Raw genomic sequence first — 18,717 nt, 5'->3', positions numbered from 1 at the left:
ACTCTCCCTTAGAGTAATAAGCAGATGATTCAGTTTTCGAACTTGATCCAGAGTTAACCTTTGCACCATACATACCCGGATCTTGAACCTGATCGGTAGGTGTCTCCTTTCGTACCATGTTCAGTTCAAACGTTCTTAGCTTGTTAACTGCTGTCTCCAGGTCATAGTCAGCAAAGTCTTTGTCTTCTCTCATCAACACAGTATACATCTCCCATTACGGTGGGAGAGCATCAAGAAGCTTTTCAACAATCTCATCTTCTTTGTAAACAATTGAATAGTTGCTGAGTTCAGTCATCAGATGATAATATCTAGTGATGATATCATCAAGTGATTCATTCTTCAGATACTTGAAGACCGAGAATTGGGTTTTTAGAAGTTTAATTTTCGAGGCACGAATTCCCACATTGCCCTCAAACCGGTTCTCAAGTGCTTCCCAAAGCTCTCTAGCAGTTTTATACTTTCGGAAGGTGTGAAGTATCTCTTATGGAAGAGCCATTGTAATTGCTGCATGAGCTTTGCTTTCGGCCTCATACATTTTCTTCTCCTCTTCTTCCATCTCTTTGTATTTCTTGATCTGATCACGACCCTCATACTCAGCAGTAGGTGGAATGTAACCATCTTGTATGCACACCCACATCTTGGCATCTTGATACTTGACATATTGTTCAAAACGATCTTTCCACGCTACATAATCAGTTTTCTTAAGCATCTTAGGTGCCTTTGTAGCCGAACCCGCTTCTACTTCCATCTTTACCAGTTCGGTAATGTTTATCGAAGACATCTTTTACAAAATTCAAAGAAATCCGAAAATCAAAAATTTTATTTTCAAACAGCACTGTAGGCGAAGTTGTGGATAACTTCGCTTAAAACTTAACTTCGCGTGAATTTGTAACTTCGCTCACTTTCTTAAATTCGCCGGATTGGCGAACTTGAGATTAACTTCGCTTAAGTTGAGCGAACTTGGGAAGTAGGCGAAGTTGTGGGTAACTTCGCTTGAGGTAAGCGAACTTGAAGAGGTAGGCGAAGTTGTGGATAACTTCGCTTCACCTTATATCTTCGCCGAAACCCTACTAACAGTGACGGCAACTTCGCCTGATGAACACGAACTTTCTGCAGATTAGATTTCTGGGTTTTTCGAGGTTTGTGAAGGTGTTATGGGTTGTTTATGATTGTAGGAGGTGAGTATAGCACAAAAACTAAGAAAACTCGTTCCACGAATAGTCGAACGGAACGATTTCTACACCCGCGTGATAATCCCGAACCACACAATCGAGCAAAAGCTCTGATACCAATTGTAGGTTCCCAGCCGGATCTACACAAGATATCGCGTTCTACGTAGGTGCGGAATCCCTACGTAAGACGTTACGAGTATAGAAAACAATACGAGCTAACACACGATACGATAATCAAACACACGTTGTATTCCAACCGTAAACACGTGATACTATGATCACTGAATACAAAACTCTCTGACTCGAATACACGAATAAACTCTCTATATATGAATAAGCCGTATACAAAATTGCTTATATAGACACGACAACTTCGCCTGGCATGTTCAGGCGAAGTTGTCCCTAACTTCGCTTGTCTAACAAGTTCGCCCATATAAACTAACTTGTTAGCAACTTCGCTTACTTACAAAACTCAAATCTAACTAACACGATTACAGACACTCGACACTGAACAACTGACATCATGCACCAACAAACCCAAACATAACATCCTAAACGAGGAAAGGCTTACGTCAAAATTCACTGTCATGCTCCTCTTGTATCTACCATCATCCCTTTTCATTCTATGTTCTCATAGGAAACCATCGTTTCATCGTCGTTTGTTGAATTCTCACGACTGCCTTATGACTACTATGATCACCAAAGAGTTTGCAACTGTTATACGTGACTCAAGTTTAAAGCCTCAACTCTAATTCTGTTGTTTCATCACTCGTTCCTGACAAGACCAAAACCGACTCATCCGCTGACACTTAAACCGAACCTAAATTCTGTTTCAAATACCAACAATAAGCGTAAGGTCAATCACCAAAGCTATATTGTTAATCAAAAACAACCCTCAACCTCAACATAGACCGAGACGCCTCAAGAAGGAAACCATGCACTGGTCCTCACCCGTTGTGCTTCACCTGTAACCGTTGTCGCTCTGCTAAATCCTTGTGCCAGCTATACACATCGCTATGGCCACCTTGCTAACTTTTGTCGTGCCCTGCCTAGTGTACAGACCATCCCACAAACAACCTACCGCTCACACTCAACCTGGTGTTCTTAATAACCGCACTTGATACTATCATGGAGACCAAATCATCCCCGAAATATGTGCCATCAACTTGCCCTTATTCATCAAGTCAAACCTATCAACCCCACATCCTTCAAGTCTCCTTAGTCAATCAAAGTCCTTATTACCTCACCAATTCCATACCCACAAGCTCAAGTTACCCATTTATACCATATTGAAAACCCAAATTACGCAACCCCAAATTACGAAACTCTACCTATTTGAGCTACTCCAAGATAATCTACTCTGACCTTTGTGAACTAAATTTCTCATGGTACTTCTTGTCACATTAACCCCTCAAGAGACCCGAAGACTTGTATGGTGTTCTTTAGTCGATCTTAGTTATTTTTAGTCTTTTCTCAATTATAAATTTATAACGCCTTTTATGACATCAAAATATTCCAGTATAAACTAATAACATTTCACGTATTTTACGAATAAAGTTCACATTAATTAAGTAGATTGGTTATTAAAACATATATCTGCCTCATTTTTACCCTCCTCAATCATCCCAAATAATTTTATTAACCTCAACTATTAATAAATTTATTTCTTTACAACTTTAAGGACTTACATTTAAATAAATGTCCTAGAAATTTATGAACTTTTTCCTAATTTATAGTCATACATTTTTAAAACTTGTGCTCCCTCACAAATTAATGTTTTCAAACGCTTTTGTAACCCACACGATGGAACGAATTATGCGGACCATCTGACGACCTAAGTAATTATGGATGCATACATAATTAACCAAGTCCTCGCATGGAAATCATGATACGTACAGTCGTGTGTCATAATCCTAGAACCGATGGTAGTTTGGGATAACGGTACAATGTTGAGATGATAAGAACATGATGGATACGCCGCTGGTACATCTTATATATAAATGTTCTTATCGGATTGTCATTAGTAGCGTTATTCTATTACTTTAAGTTCCGGGTTATGATAAATTTTAGATTTGTAAGTTTTCTTTATGTGATATGATTAGTTTTATATTTCAACTAACCCAAGTTCTATATTATTTTAAATCATAATATTATTTTAAATCATAAGTAAAAAATTCCCTTTACGGTATTGAAAATATTCTTCAATTTCGAGACTAGTCGTAAGTGCCACATTAAATCCATGCATGCTCAAATTACGTCGTCGTCCAATTTGACCTTCAATATCCCACCTTCGACGCACGAAACGTCTTTGTCACTGAAGATAACTTATACGACGAGATGTCGTGTTGCGCCGAACTCCAACTTGAAACCAAACGTAATGGCTTACTCTATTATTTGGACCGTTTATGGGTTCCCGATCGCGACGGTCTTCGCATGTTCATCCTCGATGAAGCTCATAAGTCACGATACTCTATTCATCCCGGTGCGTTTTGGTGGCCGATCTTCGTACCATGTTTTGGTGGCCAGGAATGAAGAAAAATATCACAGTATATCCATCCAGGTGCCTTACTTATTCTAAGATAGACTCAAGCACCAAGAGTTGTTTGTCTGCCCGATCAACCCCCAATTTCCGCTGAGAAATTAGCGAGCCATAAAATTCGTTACGAAACTCCCCAAATACTTAAAGTCGCAATAACACCGTTTAAGTTATTGTTAATTGATTGACCAAGTCGGTTCTCCTCAATTCCTTATTGCGAGGAGTGCCCTACCAGTATAGTAGCCCGATTTCATGTCAAGGACATCATTTGCCATCATAGGACTCCTTTGACCATTATCATCGATCGAGATAATCGATTTATCACTCGTCTTTGGAATCCATTGTAAACCGCCTTGACCTAAATGCCGCTTATCATCCGCGAACCGATAGTTAACCCGAGCTTGTCCAAGAAACCTCCCAATCGAATTGCATTTATTCGTCAAAACCCTCTTGCCGCCCGTAGCCATCAAAAGAGCTACGCCAATAAGCATCGTGAACCCCTCGAGTTCAATGTTGTTGAACATTTTCTCCTTAAAGTATCTCCTGGAAACGGGGTAGTTCGTTTTGGCAAAAGGAAAACTATCTCCTCGTTTTGTTGGCCCGTTTGAGATCGTTGAAAGGGTTGGTAAAGTTGCGTATCGTCTAAATCTCCCCGAAGAACTCTCCAATGTTCATCCAACTTTTCATGTCTCCAACCTCAAGAAGTGCTTAGCTGAAATCGTGGATCATATGGACAAAGAAACCAAGCGTAGCCGTATTCCGCTTGTCAAAGTTCGTTGGGAATCTAAACGTGGTCCCGAGTTCACTTGGGAACGTAAAGACCAAATGGGGTCCAAGTACCCGCACCTCTTCGTTACGGCTTAATTCATAATTTCGGGACGAAATTTCCTAAAGTAGTGAATGTTGTAACATTTCCGGTTTTCATTTTTCATATTCTTGTAGTTATACCCGACCCGTTTAATGGTTCGGGTCACTCATTTAATAACACCGACGTATTTATGGAGTATTTTTGGTTGTTTTTGTAGTTTTAATGCTTAAACTTTCAAAATTTGACATTTTCAACCCAAACTCAAACTATAACCTATTCTCGTTATCATCGATAAACCCCAGGGACCAATTAGCAAATATTATTCAAATTCTTTCTTCTTCTTCCTCTCTTGCGATCTGCCTACAAGACCCCCCCCCCTCCTTTCTTGGACCAAAATTCACGGGTTAAATCGAGTAAATAACGAAATTTATATTGCCAAATCAATTGTTGACGAAAATCGCATTTAACCGACAATTTAATTGTAGAAATATGTTACTAATTGACAGCTAACATACCAAAACGAACCGCGGCTCACCTCGTCTCTAAAACCCTATATAAACTCGTTTATATTTCAATTAAACTTGCACACACACTCACCTTGACCTCGCGCATCTAAACCCTAACTTAATTGCATCACACCAGCCTTCATCAAACTCGTTCTATACCAATATTGAGCCGCGACTTCTTGTTCTTCGTTCCCCATCTGCCCGTCACCATATCAGGTAATTAAATCACGCATCATGATCGCCTTTGATCTAATAACATAAGCCCTAATTCAATTTTATTGAACATAAACCCATTAATCGAAAAGGGATTTCAGGGCTTGATTGGGAAGAAGATGAACTGATTAAAAACATATATATATATTAAACGTTTCAGACTTGTAAACAAGTTAGGCGCTGGCCTGATGGCCAGAGCATGTTACCCTAAAATCCAAACCGGCCTGGGGCGCGGGTTCGAATCCCCCAGCCCGGTTTTGAAGTTTTTAATTGTTATTATTATTTTTATTTACTTTTAATCAAATAGTTTGATATTAATACAAGTATATATACTTAAACATGCATTTTCTTCATAAAACGAACACCGGATTTAATGTTTTCTTTTCGTGTCATCGGACTTTTATTAATTACGTAACATACATACATACATACATACATATATATATATATTGTCGTACATATAATAACAATAATGTTTTTTCTTCCAATCGATTAAATAAGACGTATTGTTATCATATTAACGCCCAAACTAATCTATCGAGTTTCTTTCCGTTAATATATTATTGTATATAATATATATTTTATCTATTAAAATCAACATAAATAATAACAAAAACAACAATAATAATAACATTAATAAATACCCTTATAATTAACGAAAATAGACCTAATAATATTTTAATGTTGCACCCAACCATATCAAATATCAAAACCCGTCGCTATGATTATATTTAATTCTTGTTATCGTTAACAACTAGGAATATTTGTCGGTGAACCTCGAGGAGCTTGACCGCTTTCATCATTGTTCTTTTTATTATATCGACCTTGCTTATCCTACTTTACAAGGTAAGTAAATTCACATCCCCCTTTTTACCGCTTTACAATTTTGGGGGCGTTATGCGTTCACAATCAAATTATTGTTTTCACTACGATTCTATTATATGCGTAATTGAAATTGCTCGATTAGTTGATATGTGAAAATGTGACTATGTGTTTATTTTATGTTGGTTGGTATCTCATCCTCATCCTCATCCTCATTAGTATGATTATACGCCGTCGGAGTAAACCCTTATCTATGTGATTCGGTTGAAAAGACACTTTTATTTATTGTTACACTAATTGTAGTGATTTACGATTATCGCATGGAATTGTCATTTTATTATTATATATACTCAAAACCGTGGTTTACTTGCTCAACTTTATGTTGATAAATATATGTATTTTCATGCATGGCGCAGGTAGCTTTATTGGATGACTTCAAGATTGTTGAAGTAGTGATACCTTAGATTGCTCGATGATGTGAAGAATGCTATTTAATTTAAGTTTATTATTGATATATGTATATGTTTTGAGAACTATGTATTATTGTGCTTTAATGTATGGTTTATGTGAAATAATAATTTAGATATTGACACGTGTAATTACATAGTGTCTTCTGAGCTATGATACAATCAATGTCTCGCCCTGGCATGTTCCGCCGTAGGTTGGGGTGTGACAGACACCGCCATTCTTGGGTTTTGAAATACTCCCGTCGCGTATCGTGACAGGTTTGTTCTTTGATTCGTCGCGTAGCGCAACAAACTCAAAACTTCAAAATTTTCTTTTTCAGTCCTTTATTTTATGAATTTGGCATATTTGGTTCGAAAGTTTAAGAAGGTTACATAAAATATGGTGGATGATAATATGAGCTTGGTAGTCATCATATTTGACAGCATAACTATAATTTTCGATATTAAGCTGGTGTGGTTCAACAATAGAGAATGGCGGAATTCGGATACCACAAATTTTAAGAGAGAAGTGAGGTGATGTTGAAGATGACTTATAGGAAGTAGCTCACTATACAAAGCATGTTGTGTTACCAAGAGTTTAAGATTCTGGTATCATAAATTTAGAACTTGAATCTAATAAGGCTGTGCAAGCCAGTAGTGTTATGTTAGTTGGTGAATGTTACTCCTTCAATGGTAGTTTTAAACTCAATGTAATGATTATAACAGAAAATAGATGAATAAAACTATTATTAGTTCTGCTTATATGTAAAGTAACATGCTCTTTGTGTAACAACATAGTTACACTTTGTAATGATTGTTTCCAAAAGATGATCCTCTTCTCTTAATACTTTTCCTATATACATACATATATAAAAAAGTTGACAAAACACTTCATCTTTTAAAAACCAACACAAAATATTTTAATAATTATATAATATGACCGACATTTTAACACAGTTAATTATAAGTAGCTCAATAATGTTATTTATATAATTCATTAAATGGATTTAAAAAAATCCAATTAGCATAATAAATAAGAGTTATAATTATATTTAGTTATATAATATATAAGTAATTATAAATAATTTTTTTAATAAACGAGTCATGCTTACTTATTAATCAATTTATTCAATATGATATAATAAACGTGATATGCAACTGATAAGCAGGTTAAAGTCCCACGATATTCAGGTGAGTCACTGGTCCATTAGTAATTCAAATTACGATTAATGATAGTTAAAAACTAACTAATGATAAGTATGCCAAACATTTTAAAGATACAAGGACATGTATTATACAAACGCGTGGTTCTGAGAGTGGGCATAGGTTATCCCTTTGTTTCCTGCAGACAAGAAGGAAAAACAGTTACGGTTGTCAAACAAACCCTGTTTCTTCTACTTTCACTTCCAACTTGCAAAACAGCCCCCTCAAGTTTCAACAAACTCACAAACAAACCATTATATTATTAGTTTAAATCACACATGGCCATTGGGGTATTGGGAATCTCAAAACTGGAAACCAACTACACCCCACCATTTAACCCTGGTTAACCTTTGATCTGACCCTAGTCAAATCATCCAAAAACAATTATCCCTAATCTAAAGATCCTCATCACATTTTGGACCTTTTTGTTCTTGGTTCAAAATCAAAAGACTTGTTGACTTCTTCATTATCTCATGCTATAGCTACTTCAATTTCTCACCAAATAAACAAAAATATCGTGACATTTTGGGGAGTAACTGAAATATGCACAGACTTAGGACTTGCTCGTGCTTGACTTGTTTACAAATTGAAATGATCCGATCGGCTCGTTTACAAACCGAGATCTGAGCCAAAATCAACTAGCAATTTTACAATCAAGCATCCAACGAGTTTTGAAAATTACTTATTTTTTTTTTTTCACTTTAAAAGTTCTATGACAAACTTGAAGTTGGATATAATGTACATGAAAAAAATTAGTAGCTATTAAACAAATTTCTAGTAGCTTGCAAATTTCTACATAAAACAAGTTTGAAATATGATGAAATGTACTTGAAACTGAACTTTTAGTAGCTAGAAAACTAACACTATGAAAATGACAGAGAAAAAGAATTTTTAAAGGTGTTTAAAAACCCGAGATCATCCTGACAAATAGAACACACTTCAACTTAAAGAACAAAACGTGGAAATCCTGCCCAACCCTTCCCACGAGGAAACCCGCAACTGGGAAACCCCTTACTCAACCTGGAACAAAATGTTCCGACTAAATCGAACCCAAGTTTAATAAGAAAAGAAGTGGAGTTACCGCTTCACCAATGGTCTTTGGTTTCCGCTTTATACTTTACCATAAAAAACTAAAAAATAAAGTGAAAAATAGATTCTACTTCTCACGAGATATCCAATTTGCCACGAAATTTTGAGGAGGAATTAAATTTTGCTCAGCTGATGACAGAGAATAAATAAAGTGATATTTTAATAAGGAAGTAATAATAAATAAATAATAATGGGTTATAAAATGAAGTTTAAAAAGGGCAAAAACTTAACAGGATTACTTGCTTTTCGATCTTTATTTAATTATTATTAATATTATTATGCGGCCTTCTGAAGATACACACAGAGTTTCTTCAGATCCGAAGAAAAAGGTAAGAAACAAAATACAATTTCAAACCTTTTTTAACAATCAGATAAAAAAAATATTTATTAAACTGCACACATCCACTCACCACCACTGTGTGTTGGAGTTGAGTTGTACTACTGTCAATTCAATATTATTATATATATATATATATATATACATACACACACAGAGACATATCTATGTGTAAAGCTTGGACTTTTTGTAGTGATCCAAAAGAGTCCTAGTGAGAGAAACAGGAGAGAGAAAAGCATTGAATGAATCTTTTTCTTGTGAAATCTTTGTAAATGCATGTGTGCGTGTGTGTGTTCATGTAGGTGTAGCTCTAGGTGTTGATCAATGATATGCACTTGGGTTATCTTGACAGCTGAATATTCTTTCTGGGTTTTGCTTCAATTCAAGATTTTCTGCCCTAATTTTCTCAATTTGGGGCTTTCAAGTTTCATCAAGATAATGAGAGTCTACTCTGTTCATGCAAAATTAATTGCTTTTGTTCAAGATTTTGGTGGGTAAGTGAGGTAATTGAAGGAATTTAATAACCCAAGTGTTAATTGTTGTTTGATTGATTTGATTTTAATGTTGGAACTGTTTGATTGCAGCATTTACTCTGAATTCGAGTATTAATCAGAAAACAGGGGTTATAAAATCATATGAACTCAAGGGTTGTGAATTATTATTATTGTGAATTGTAATTAAACATGATTACGTTTATGGATTCACGAGAGGTTTTGAAAGAAGGTGAAAGATGTTTGGATTCTCAGTTATGGCATGCGTGTGCCGGAAGTATGATTCAAATGCCGCCGGTGAACTCTAAAGTCTATTATTTCCCACAAGGACACGCCGAACACGCTTCCGGAAATGTCGATTTCCGGGACCGGTCCGGCTTGTCCAGGGTTCCCGCGTGGGTCCCGTGTCGGGTTGCCGCGGTTAAGTTCATGGCGGATGTGGATACTGATGAGGTTTATGCTAAAATTCGGTTGGTTCCGGTTAGTGGTTCGGGTGAGTTTAGTTCCTTTGATGATGAGGATTCAGGTTCTCGGGCCGGGACGGATTCTGGCCCGGCCAAACCGTCTTCGTTTGCGAAGACTTTGACTCAATCCGATGTTAATAACGGTGGCGGGTTTTCGGTCCCGAGGTATTGTGCCGAGACGATATTCCCGCGGCTTGATTACTCGGCTGACCCGCCGGTTCAAACGATTTTAGCGAAAGATGTTCATAGTGATACGTGGAAGTTTCGGCATATTTACCGTGGGACGCCTCGGCGGCATTTGCTTACCACCGGGTGGAGCACGTTTGTGAACCATAAGAAGCTTGTCGCGGGTGATTCGATTGTGTTTTTAAGGGCGGAGAATGGGGATCTTTGTGTGGGGATCCGACGGGCTAAAAGGGGTATCGGGGGCGGGCCTGAAACGTCGTCGGGGTGGAATCCCGCTGGCGGAAATTGCTCTGTTCCGTATGGTGGGTATTCGTCGTTAATCAGGAACGGGGATGGCGGTGGCGGTGGTGATTCGTTTGGGAAAGTGAAAGTGGAAGCGGATTCGGTGATTCAAGCGGTTAAACAAGCGACAAGCGGGCAGCCTTTTGAAGTCGAGTTCTACCCGAGAGCTAGCACACCCGAGTTTTGTGTCAAGGCGTCTCTTGTAAAGAACGCGATGCAGATCCGCTGGTCTCCAGGGATGCGGTTTAAGATGCCGTTTGAAACCGAGGATTCGTCACGAATCAGTTGGTTCATGGGAACCATAACTTCAGTCCAAGTCGCTGACCCTATCCGTTGGCCCGATTCGCCATGGAGACTTTTACAGGTAAAATCTGAGCCCGGTTTACTTTTTCGTTTTTGTTTTCGATTTTAACACGTTTAAACAATATTACATTACAATTTTGAAATTCAGGTAACGTGGGACGAGCCCGATTTGCTACAAAACGTGAAACGGGTCAACCCGTGGCTCGTGGAACTAGTATCGACAATGCCCGCGATCCATATGTCTCCATTCTCACCGCCCCGAAAGAAATGTAGACCAACCCAACACCCCGATTACCATACAGAACCACAAATCCCGATCCCCATTCCTGCATTCTCCAGACCGCACCCGCATCTCTTTGGCGGGCCCACCACCGGGCTTTTCGGTTACCAACTCCCAGAGAACCTTAACCACCTTCATCATCCTGCTAGCATGCAGGGAGCCAGGCACACACATTATGGTTTATCTCTCTCAGATATCCAAATCAACACCAAACCCAATCCGAGCTTTTCACCTAACCCGTCGTTTAATAAACCGGCCCAGTCCGAACCCATTTCCTGTTTGTTAACAATCGGAAACTCAACCACGAGCTCGAAAGAACCCGAAACACCCGAAACCCCTAAAGTAACTAAAACATCACGGTTTATACTCTTTGGTCAGCCTATTCTTACCGAGCAACAAATTGTTTCAGGGTCAGGGTCGGGCCGAGAGACGGGCCTCGGCCAGACCCTGAACGCTGAAACGGGTCATTGTAAGGTTTTCATGGAATCAGAAGACGTGGGCCGGACCCTCGACCTCTCGTTACTCGATTCCTATGAAGAATTATGTAAGAAATTGGGAATTATGTTTGAAATCGAAAGACCGGTAACGCCAAAGCGTGTTCATTATTGGGATTCAAAAGGAACCTTAAAACAGATTGGGGACGAACCATTTGGGTGAGATTATGATCCGACCAAGATCCTGTTTTATCTGAATATTTGAATGTTTTTTATTCTTAAAACTCATTTGTTTTTTGTGTTTTTTTTTTTGTTTTTTTTTTGTAGTGAGTTCATGAAGACAGCAAGAAGGTTAACAATATCGACTGATTTGAGCAACGTTAAAGATTTGGATTCTTGATTTAATTTTGTTTTTGTTAATTTGTGGCAAATGAATTATAAGTTGAATGAAAACTCGATTGTTTTTAAATGAAACAATATTATTATCATTATTATTTATGACTTTATGTGAATGAAGTGAAATAAATATATTACTTGAATATATGTGGTTTCTGTTAAAAAGTCACTGTTAGAAACAGCAGAAGGTTGTTGAAGAAAATAAAAAAAAAGGTATTTAAATATTAAAAAAGTGGATATTTCGTGCACGCTTGGGGAAAGCAGGAAAAAGCCAAAAAAGGAATTTCATAGTAATATATAAATGGTCAAATAAATTGACCGCTACACTTTATACGTATAAAAATGTTTATTGTCAAGAATATACGTGTTTAAAAGAATATGTTTTCAAGAAATATTGAATTAGAATTTCCTTTACAAAATTATATATCTAATTTTAAATGAAAAATATGAGTTTAACCTCCGAGTTGGAGTCGAGAGAGAAGATAAATATGTACTGACCCAAACAAAGAAGTTTGGTTTCAGTACGGAAAAAAATGTATTGTTATCTTTATCAAATAAACGCTTATGTTTATCGATTAACGGAGAAGGTTTTTTTGCACTATATGATATGGTTGAAAACCTTTAAAAGTTATGAGCAAAAAGGCAATGAAACCCTAGCATGTAAAGGGTAAATATATAGTGGTATGTCATCAAAAGTGAGAACAAAGATGGTGAATTTGTATATTATGTAAAGTAAATATGAAAAAGAAACTAAAAGAAGTTGAAGGGGAATAGTGAAACTAAGTAGAAATTGAAAGGGCTGAAGTGAAAATGTAAAGAGGCAGAGGTCACATGATAGACCAAACATGGCTCCCAACATTGAATGAATGTCCCATTGAAGTGCCGCAAGAGTTGGCCTTGTTTTAATTCCCTGCTATCTTACTAAATTACCCTCTTATATATATTTTCTCTTAAACAAATAATTAATATATTTAATTGTACAATAGTACGGGGATTACAAATTTACAACATAAGTATTCAATTTTTTTTCCTCAACTTCCGGTTTACACGTAACACAAAGTCAACAAAAAGCTGGATATCAAAACAAATTTAATTTTTATTTCAACGTTTTCATTAAAATATCTCTTCATAACCTTTTCTTGAAGTTCTTCAAAAGTAATTTGCTTATTTGCTTTATTATTTGGAACTATGTGAATTATGTGAAAAACAATGTCCATGTAAGGATCGAGAATCGCATACACAACCAGTTCGGTTGAGTGTTTTTGAAAGTCTTTGTTGGCAATTGGAACCAGATCGGTGGTCAGACCAGATTTTCAATATTTGTTTTCTTTTTTTAAATGTATATCTCGTTTACTTGTTATTTGATACTTTAGACACCAAATTTCATATTTTTGTTTATCTTATTCTCCGATTATTAACGGTTTCATGTTTTGTTTTAATTAGTTAAATACACACATACAGTTTTTAAATTATTTATAACGTCATCCGGTTATTTAAAATGGTATGACAAGACCACCCGGTAAGACAGTATCAACTATAATCTTGTGAAGTTAAGAGAACACCGAAAAAAATCTAGATTTTTTATTAAAGTTCAAAAACTTGATATAAAATTCTAACTTTAAACGCACTAATGGTAAGTTATAAAAAAGAATAGTAACACTTTTTACCTTTAATTATCCGTGAAAACAATATATCAGACATGTTATGGTTGAGTAACAAAAAAAAACTATGAACCAAAAGAGTAACATCGTGTACCATAAATAAATTTAATATCTAGTTTATAACTATAATAATCTATTATGGAATGATATAAATTGTCACACGTGAAGGCCAAATAAACGACAAGAATAATAGGTTCACGTGTGGTATGCGTCAGCTTACATCATCCAAGTCGCAAGGGAGTGTGTTGCGCCGTTTTGACGATCGGGCTGTTTTTCCCCTTTGACCCTCCTCATATTACACTTTTATATAACATAAATAATTATCATTTTAATAAATCAAATTTATCAACTCTAAAATTCACGCATAATAAGTAATCTATATGGAATCACACGTTCAATAAAACTAAATGCTACTTTTTTTTATTGAATGGTCAACAAAAAGAGAATTGCTTAGATGTGTCATACAGGGTAACCTAATGGCAAAAGGCATCGTCTGCTGGCCTAACCCAATCGTACAAAGTCCTTAAGAGCATCCTAGTTTTCTCCAGTTCAAGTGAAAACCCACATGCACAAAGGCCACTAGTGGTAATACCCGAACGCTCTCATGATCAAACTGAAAATTACAAAGATCTCAGTTTTCTTTAATTCAGTCACCCATGTCCTCCCCAAAATGTTGTCCGTGAGAATTGAACTTGGGTCTCCACTAAAAAACCCAAGCTTCCTACCACTACAACGATGAGCATATCTGTATAATATATATAAACGAGAACATAAAATTCTACGTGTCGCGATGTGGCCGTTTCCCTTTTTTTTGAGTCACCAGATTTGCTTGATTTATAAATGGAGGCTTCTCTTGCATTTGACCCGAATTCACGGGTATGGGTCTTACCAAACCCAGATATCTCTTATACGGGTTATAACATCTCATTAAATAAAAAATTATTCTCCCAAATTATTGATGTGAAAATCCTATAAAATAGGATACACTAAAAATTATTATATGATTTTTTTAAAAAAAATATTATTTATAATTAAGAAACAATTTTATAGTAAAAAAAATAAGTGGGCCTTGAATCTTACCAAACTCAGATAACTTTTAAACCGGATTATAACATCTTAATTATTTGTGAAACTTTTTTATCATTAAACTCTAAGTATATTAAAAATTTCATTACAATATATAAAATTAAATCCAAAAAAGTATATAAAATTTAAAAACGATTAATGTAAAACAGCTCCCGTAATACAGAGAATAAAAACTAGTGTGTGTATATATATATATATATAATTAATTAATTAAGAACTCCTTGTTTTTGGTGAGAACTTTGATAACACTTTCTAACCAATTAGGTTATAATCTTCATTTTCTATTTTTTTAATAAAATAAGGATACTTTAATGGTTTCAAGTTTTACCGTTTTATTAAATCTCCTAAAATATCTCAAAATTAAGATTCACTTAATAAATCCTATTTTTACTCTAAATATCGGATAATTATTTCTCAAACTTTTGATAGCCTAATAATCATCGATCTTAAAATTAAATCCTATTTTTACTCTAAATATCGGATAATTATTTCTCAAACTTTTGATAGCCTAATAATCATCGATCATTCATCGTGGAGTTTAAGTTCGATCAATTGGTATGTTTTTTTTTCCTCATTAAAACTTGCTTTTGTTTTCCATTTCCACTAAAACAATTTGGATACTATTTTCACTCTTCTATTACATTATTATAAATCATAATTATATTACTCATAAATTAATTTACACTCTTGCATTATACTATATTTTACATACATGTAAATTCTTATTTTCTTTTTTTAAGAAAACTAGTAAATTACATGGAGATAAGCAACATAAATTTTGCGTGTCATATGCAGATACGCTGTCAATTTTTTTAACAAATTTTATTTATATATATACACCAACACTCTGTATTACTAAACATTTGATTGCATATTGAAATTTACATATCTACATGCTTTAAAATTTACATTAAACTGTATATTACAATTTACATATATTGCACCGACACTTTATATTACTAAGCATTCAGTTGTTTATCAAAATTTATATATATGTACTTTTAAAAGTACATATAAAGTGTTAGTGCATCCAGTGAACTACAAGCAACGGCATTAGGATCCTATTAGTCGCTGACCGTTAGAACAAGTACGTTAAAAGACCGGCAACGACAAAAAGGATAATAATTATGATTAATAGAAACCAATACAGCTAATATTTATCAACAACTTAAAAAGTTTTCAATTTACTTTGTTTAAATCTTTTTATAAAAATGAAAACTTCTTAAAGCAAAAGAGGGGACAAAAAGTAGGAGTAGAAGTAGTAAAATAAGGTGGTGACAAGACCATGAGTTGGATCACGTGAAGTTCCTCCAAACACTCATCCGAATCAGCTCTGGTTAACCGAAGGATCTTGAAATTCACCTTTCATACAATAATACTTTAATAAAAAAAAGTATATGTTAAAAATCATAATATATATTTATAGCTTATTTCTTTCTCTAGGTCATGTCATTTGTTGTTATAGATTTGCTACTAGAAAAATAGTTATGATAAAACAGATATACGATAAATATTGTTTTTTTTTTCTTTTTGAAAACATAGGTTGGTTAATGGTTATGATATGATGATCAAATAAAAGCTTATCAAAAAACTTGTGTTGCACTATTTACACGACGTTTGATGAATGAGTGTTGTCCTCTCAGATGCTATTAAATTAGTAGACACTCATTTTTGGTTTTATATTTTCAGTTAACTCTTAGTTGGCCGGGCTCCAAAGAATATAAAGATATTTGCTTGGAAGACATAAATGGATAGGTGACAGCTCATGTGGCTTCACAAAAAAAAATTGATACGGGATCAATGGCTTGTAGAATGTGTGAAGAACATGAGAAAAATAGTGATCATCATGTTACATCTTCTCTTTGCAACTTTGGTTTGGTAATTTGTTAGTAATTGGTATTAAATTTCTTCTTTTTATGCTTTCTCGGTGCGAGACTTGCTTAAGATTTATGAAATAAGAAATCTGGGTCAACGTAAGAACAAGGCGTTATACGTGATAATCCTCACAACGTGTTGGTGTATTTAGAAGATAGGAATGAGGTTGTCTTTTTAAATTAGCGGCTTGCTCATCCAAAACCGTAAATGACAAAAATTATTGGGGTATCTTAAGGATCAAGAACCATTTTCCTACCAAAAGCGTTTTGTGCAAAGATTGATGTAAATGCATGTTGTAATTCCTTTTATTTGTTTTTTTTAGTTTCTAGCGCATTGTTAGTTTGTTTTATTGAAATTTCTCATGACAAAAAAAACCCAACCACTAAATTAATTTTGTTTTGTTTTCATACACGTTAAATCAATTTAATATTTTTCTTATAACCCACACCTATCAAATCATTTGTTATGTTTTTTTTTTATTTTAATATAAATGTTAAGTTGATATGATTGATAACTGTGTATTTATGAACGGTCACTCATAAACCACGATTGTCTTATAAATAATGCCTTTTGATGGAAGATATGACGATTGAGAATGTGAAGCAGCATGATACTCTATCAACTAAAATGAGGATACCATGTCTTCATGGAGAAGATGAATTCCAAAGTGTTGGAAGCCTTTGCATTAAACCTGTGTGTTATCCAACAAATTTAATTAACTGAGATTTAAATAAGACCAAAGAAAAAAAGAACACATTTCGGCACAAGTTAGGGTGTCTAGAGTTATGCTCGTTAACTACTATTATTTCATGCACCAATGAACCAAAAAATTCAAGTGGCAACGTGGTTCGGGCAACTTCCCATCCAAGGTCTAGGTGTGGAGCCTTCATTAGGGTCTCGAGGGTACTTCAAATATAGAAAATTACATAGAAACTATTCATCACTGTAATTGGTAATAAGTGGTATCAGGTGTCAGCGACAACTAGGGTATCATTGGTAATTAAGTTCCAATCAGTTTACTTTTCTGCCAATGATTTTCTACCAGTCGACGGTTATAACCACCAACAATCATGTTGTGGAATTTGCCCCTATATTTGGTCTTCCTTTGGAACACACATGCTTTTATAACATATTATGCATATCCGTTTTTATGTTTCATTTCAAATTATCTTATTTAACTTTCCAAGTACCATAAACATTTATTTCAAGTTTCAATCTAAGTATATGCTAACACGATTTAGAAAGATATCCCACTTTCTACTTATGTATTCTTTGTCTATAAAAAGGTTTAAATTAGCTTGTTGCCCGGTTATATCTTTGTTGGTGATATATGGTTACCATGAGGGAGTGTTATATGGTAAACATTGAACTGTTGTGTACGTCAATACGTTCTTTTGTTTCTAATAAGTAATAAGCAACACATTACTAAATGAATTAAACTACTATTGTTATTAGACCATGCAAAGCATGGTGGACCATTATGTCAACATTTTTTTCATGAGGAATTATTGTGCCAACGATTGCCTACAAAGAAAGCGCCTTACCGGTCATTTACTACAAATGTTATGAATCGTGTTGAATGTTAACAAAGAAAGCGCCTTACCGATCACAACGTAAGAATAAGATGTCAAAGTAAGATTATATATTCCCACAACTTATGAGTTTTATGATTGCATTTACTACAAATGTTATGAATCGTATTGGATGTTAACATAATGCTACCATGTATTCTATGATGACGACATATTATTGGGGTGTTAAGATGGAAAAGTGGATATTCAATTTAAGGATAAATATGATTTAAACGCCAGATTCCTCAATAATATGCAAGTGACCTGCGTATGATAAGTTAATTAATGTGTGGCCAAGTTTTATGTATATGATTGTGTGTGTTATGCTACTTATTTTTCGAACGGTCCTCTATGATTGTATGATCTAGATATGTTTTGGTAAAAACTAGGGGTGACAATCTTGACCTAAACCCTTTCAAATGAGTCAATTTGAGCTGTTTTAAAAGTTAAATGAGTTGGTTTGGGTAAAAAATTTTAAATAAATGAGTCAAAATGAGTCATTTGAAATTCCATCCTTTTATTTTCGGGTCAAAATGGGTCGACAAGTTCAAAGAAA

General features: G+C 35.1%; 1 protein-coding gene across 3 annotated transcripts; it reads left to right on the top strand.

The window, feature by feature from the left end:
- The first annotated feature begins 9,036 nt into the window (after positions 1–9,036).
- Positions 9,037–12,056, top strand: LOC143533206 (auxin response factor 18-like). 3 transcript variants are annotated; one of them, XM_077028059.1, is made up of 5 exons: positions 9,037–9,124; positions 9,435–9,635; positions 9,717–10,919; positions 11,007–11,791; positions 11,900–12,056. In XM_077028059.1, the coding sequence occupies exons 3-5, from the start codon at positions 9,816–9,818 to the stop codon at positions 11,970–11,972; spliced, it is 1,962 nt and encodes a 653-aa protein (XP_076884174.1). In that variant the 5' UTR covers positions 9,037–9,124; positions 9,435–9,635; positions 9,717–9,815; the 3' UTR covers positions 11,973–12,056. The 3 variants fall into 3 exon arrangements, with proteins under 3 accessions (XP_076884174.1, XP_076884175.1, XP_076884173.1); XM_077028060.1 differs by lacking the exon at positions 9,037–9,124 and having other exon boundaries at positions 9,301–9,626; XM_077028058.1 differs by lacking the exon at positions 9,037–9,124 and having other exon boundaries at positions 9,301–9,635.
- Positions 12,057–18,717: the final 6,661 nt, after the last annotated feature.

The sequence above is a fragment of the Bidens hawaiensis genome, unplaced genomic scaffold (genome assembly GCF_021521415.1).
Source record: "Bidens hawaiensis isolate Kalapana, Puna unplaced genomic scaffold, B.hawaiensis_p1.1 tig00009623_1, whole genome shotgun sequence".
NCBI lineage: Eukaryota > Viridiplantae > Streptophyta > Magnoliopsida > Asterales > Asteraceae > Bidens > Bidens hawaiensis.
This window is presented reverse-complemented; position numbering and strand designations above follow the sequence as displayed.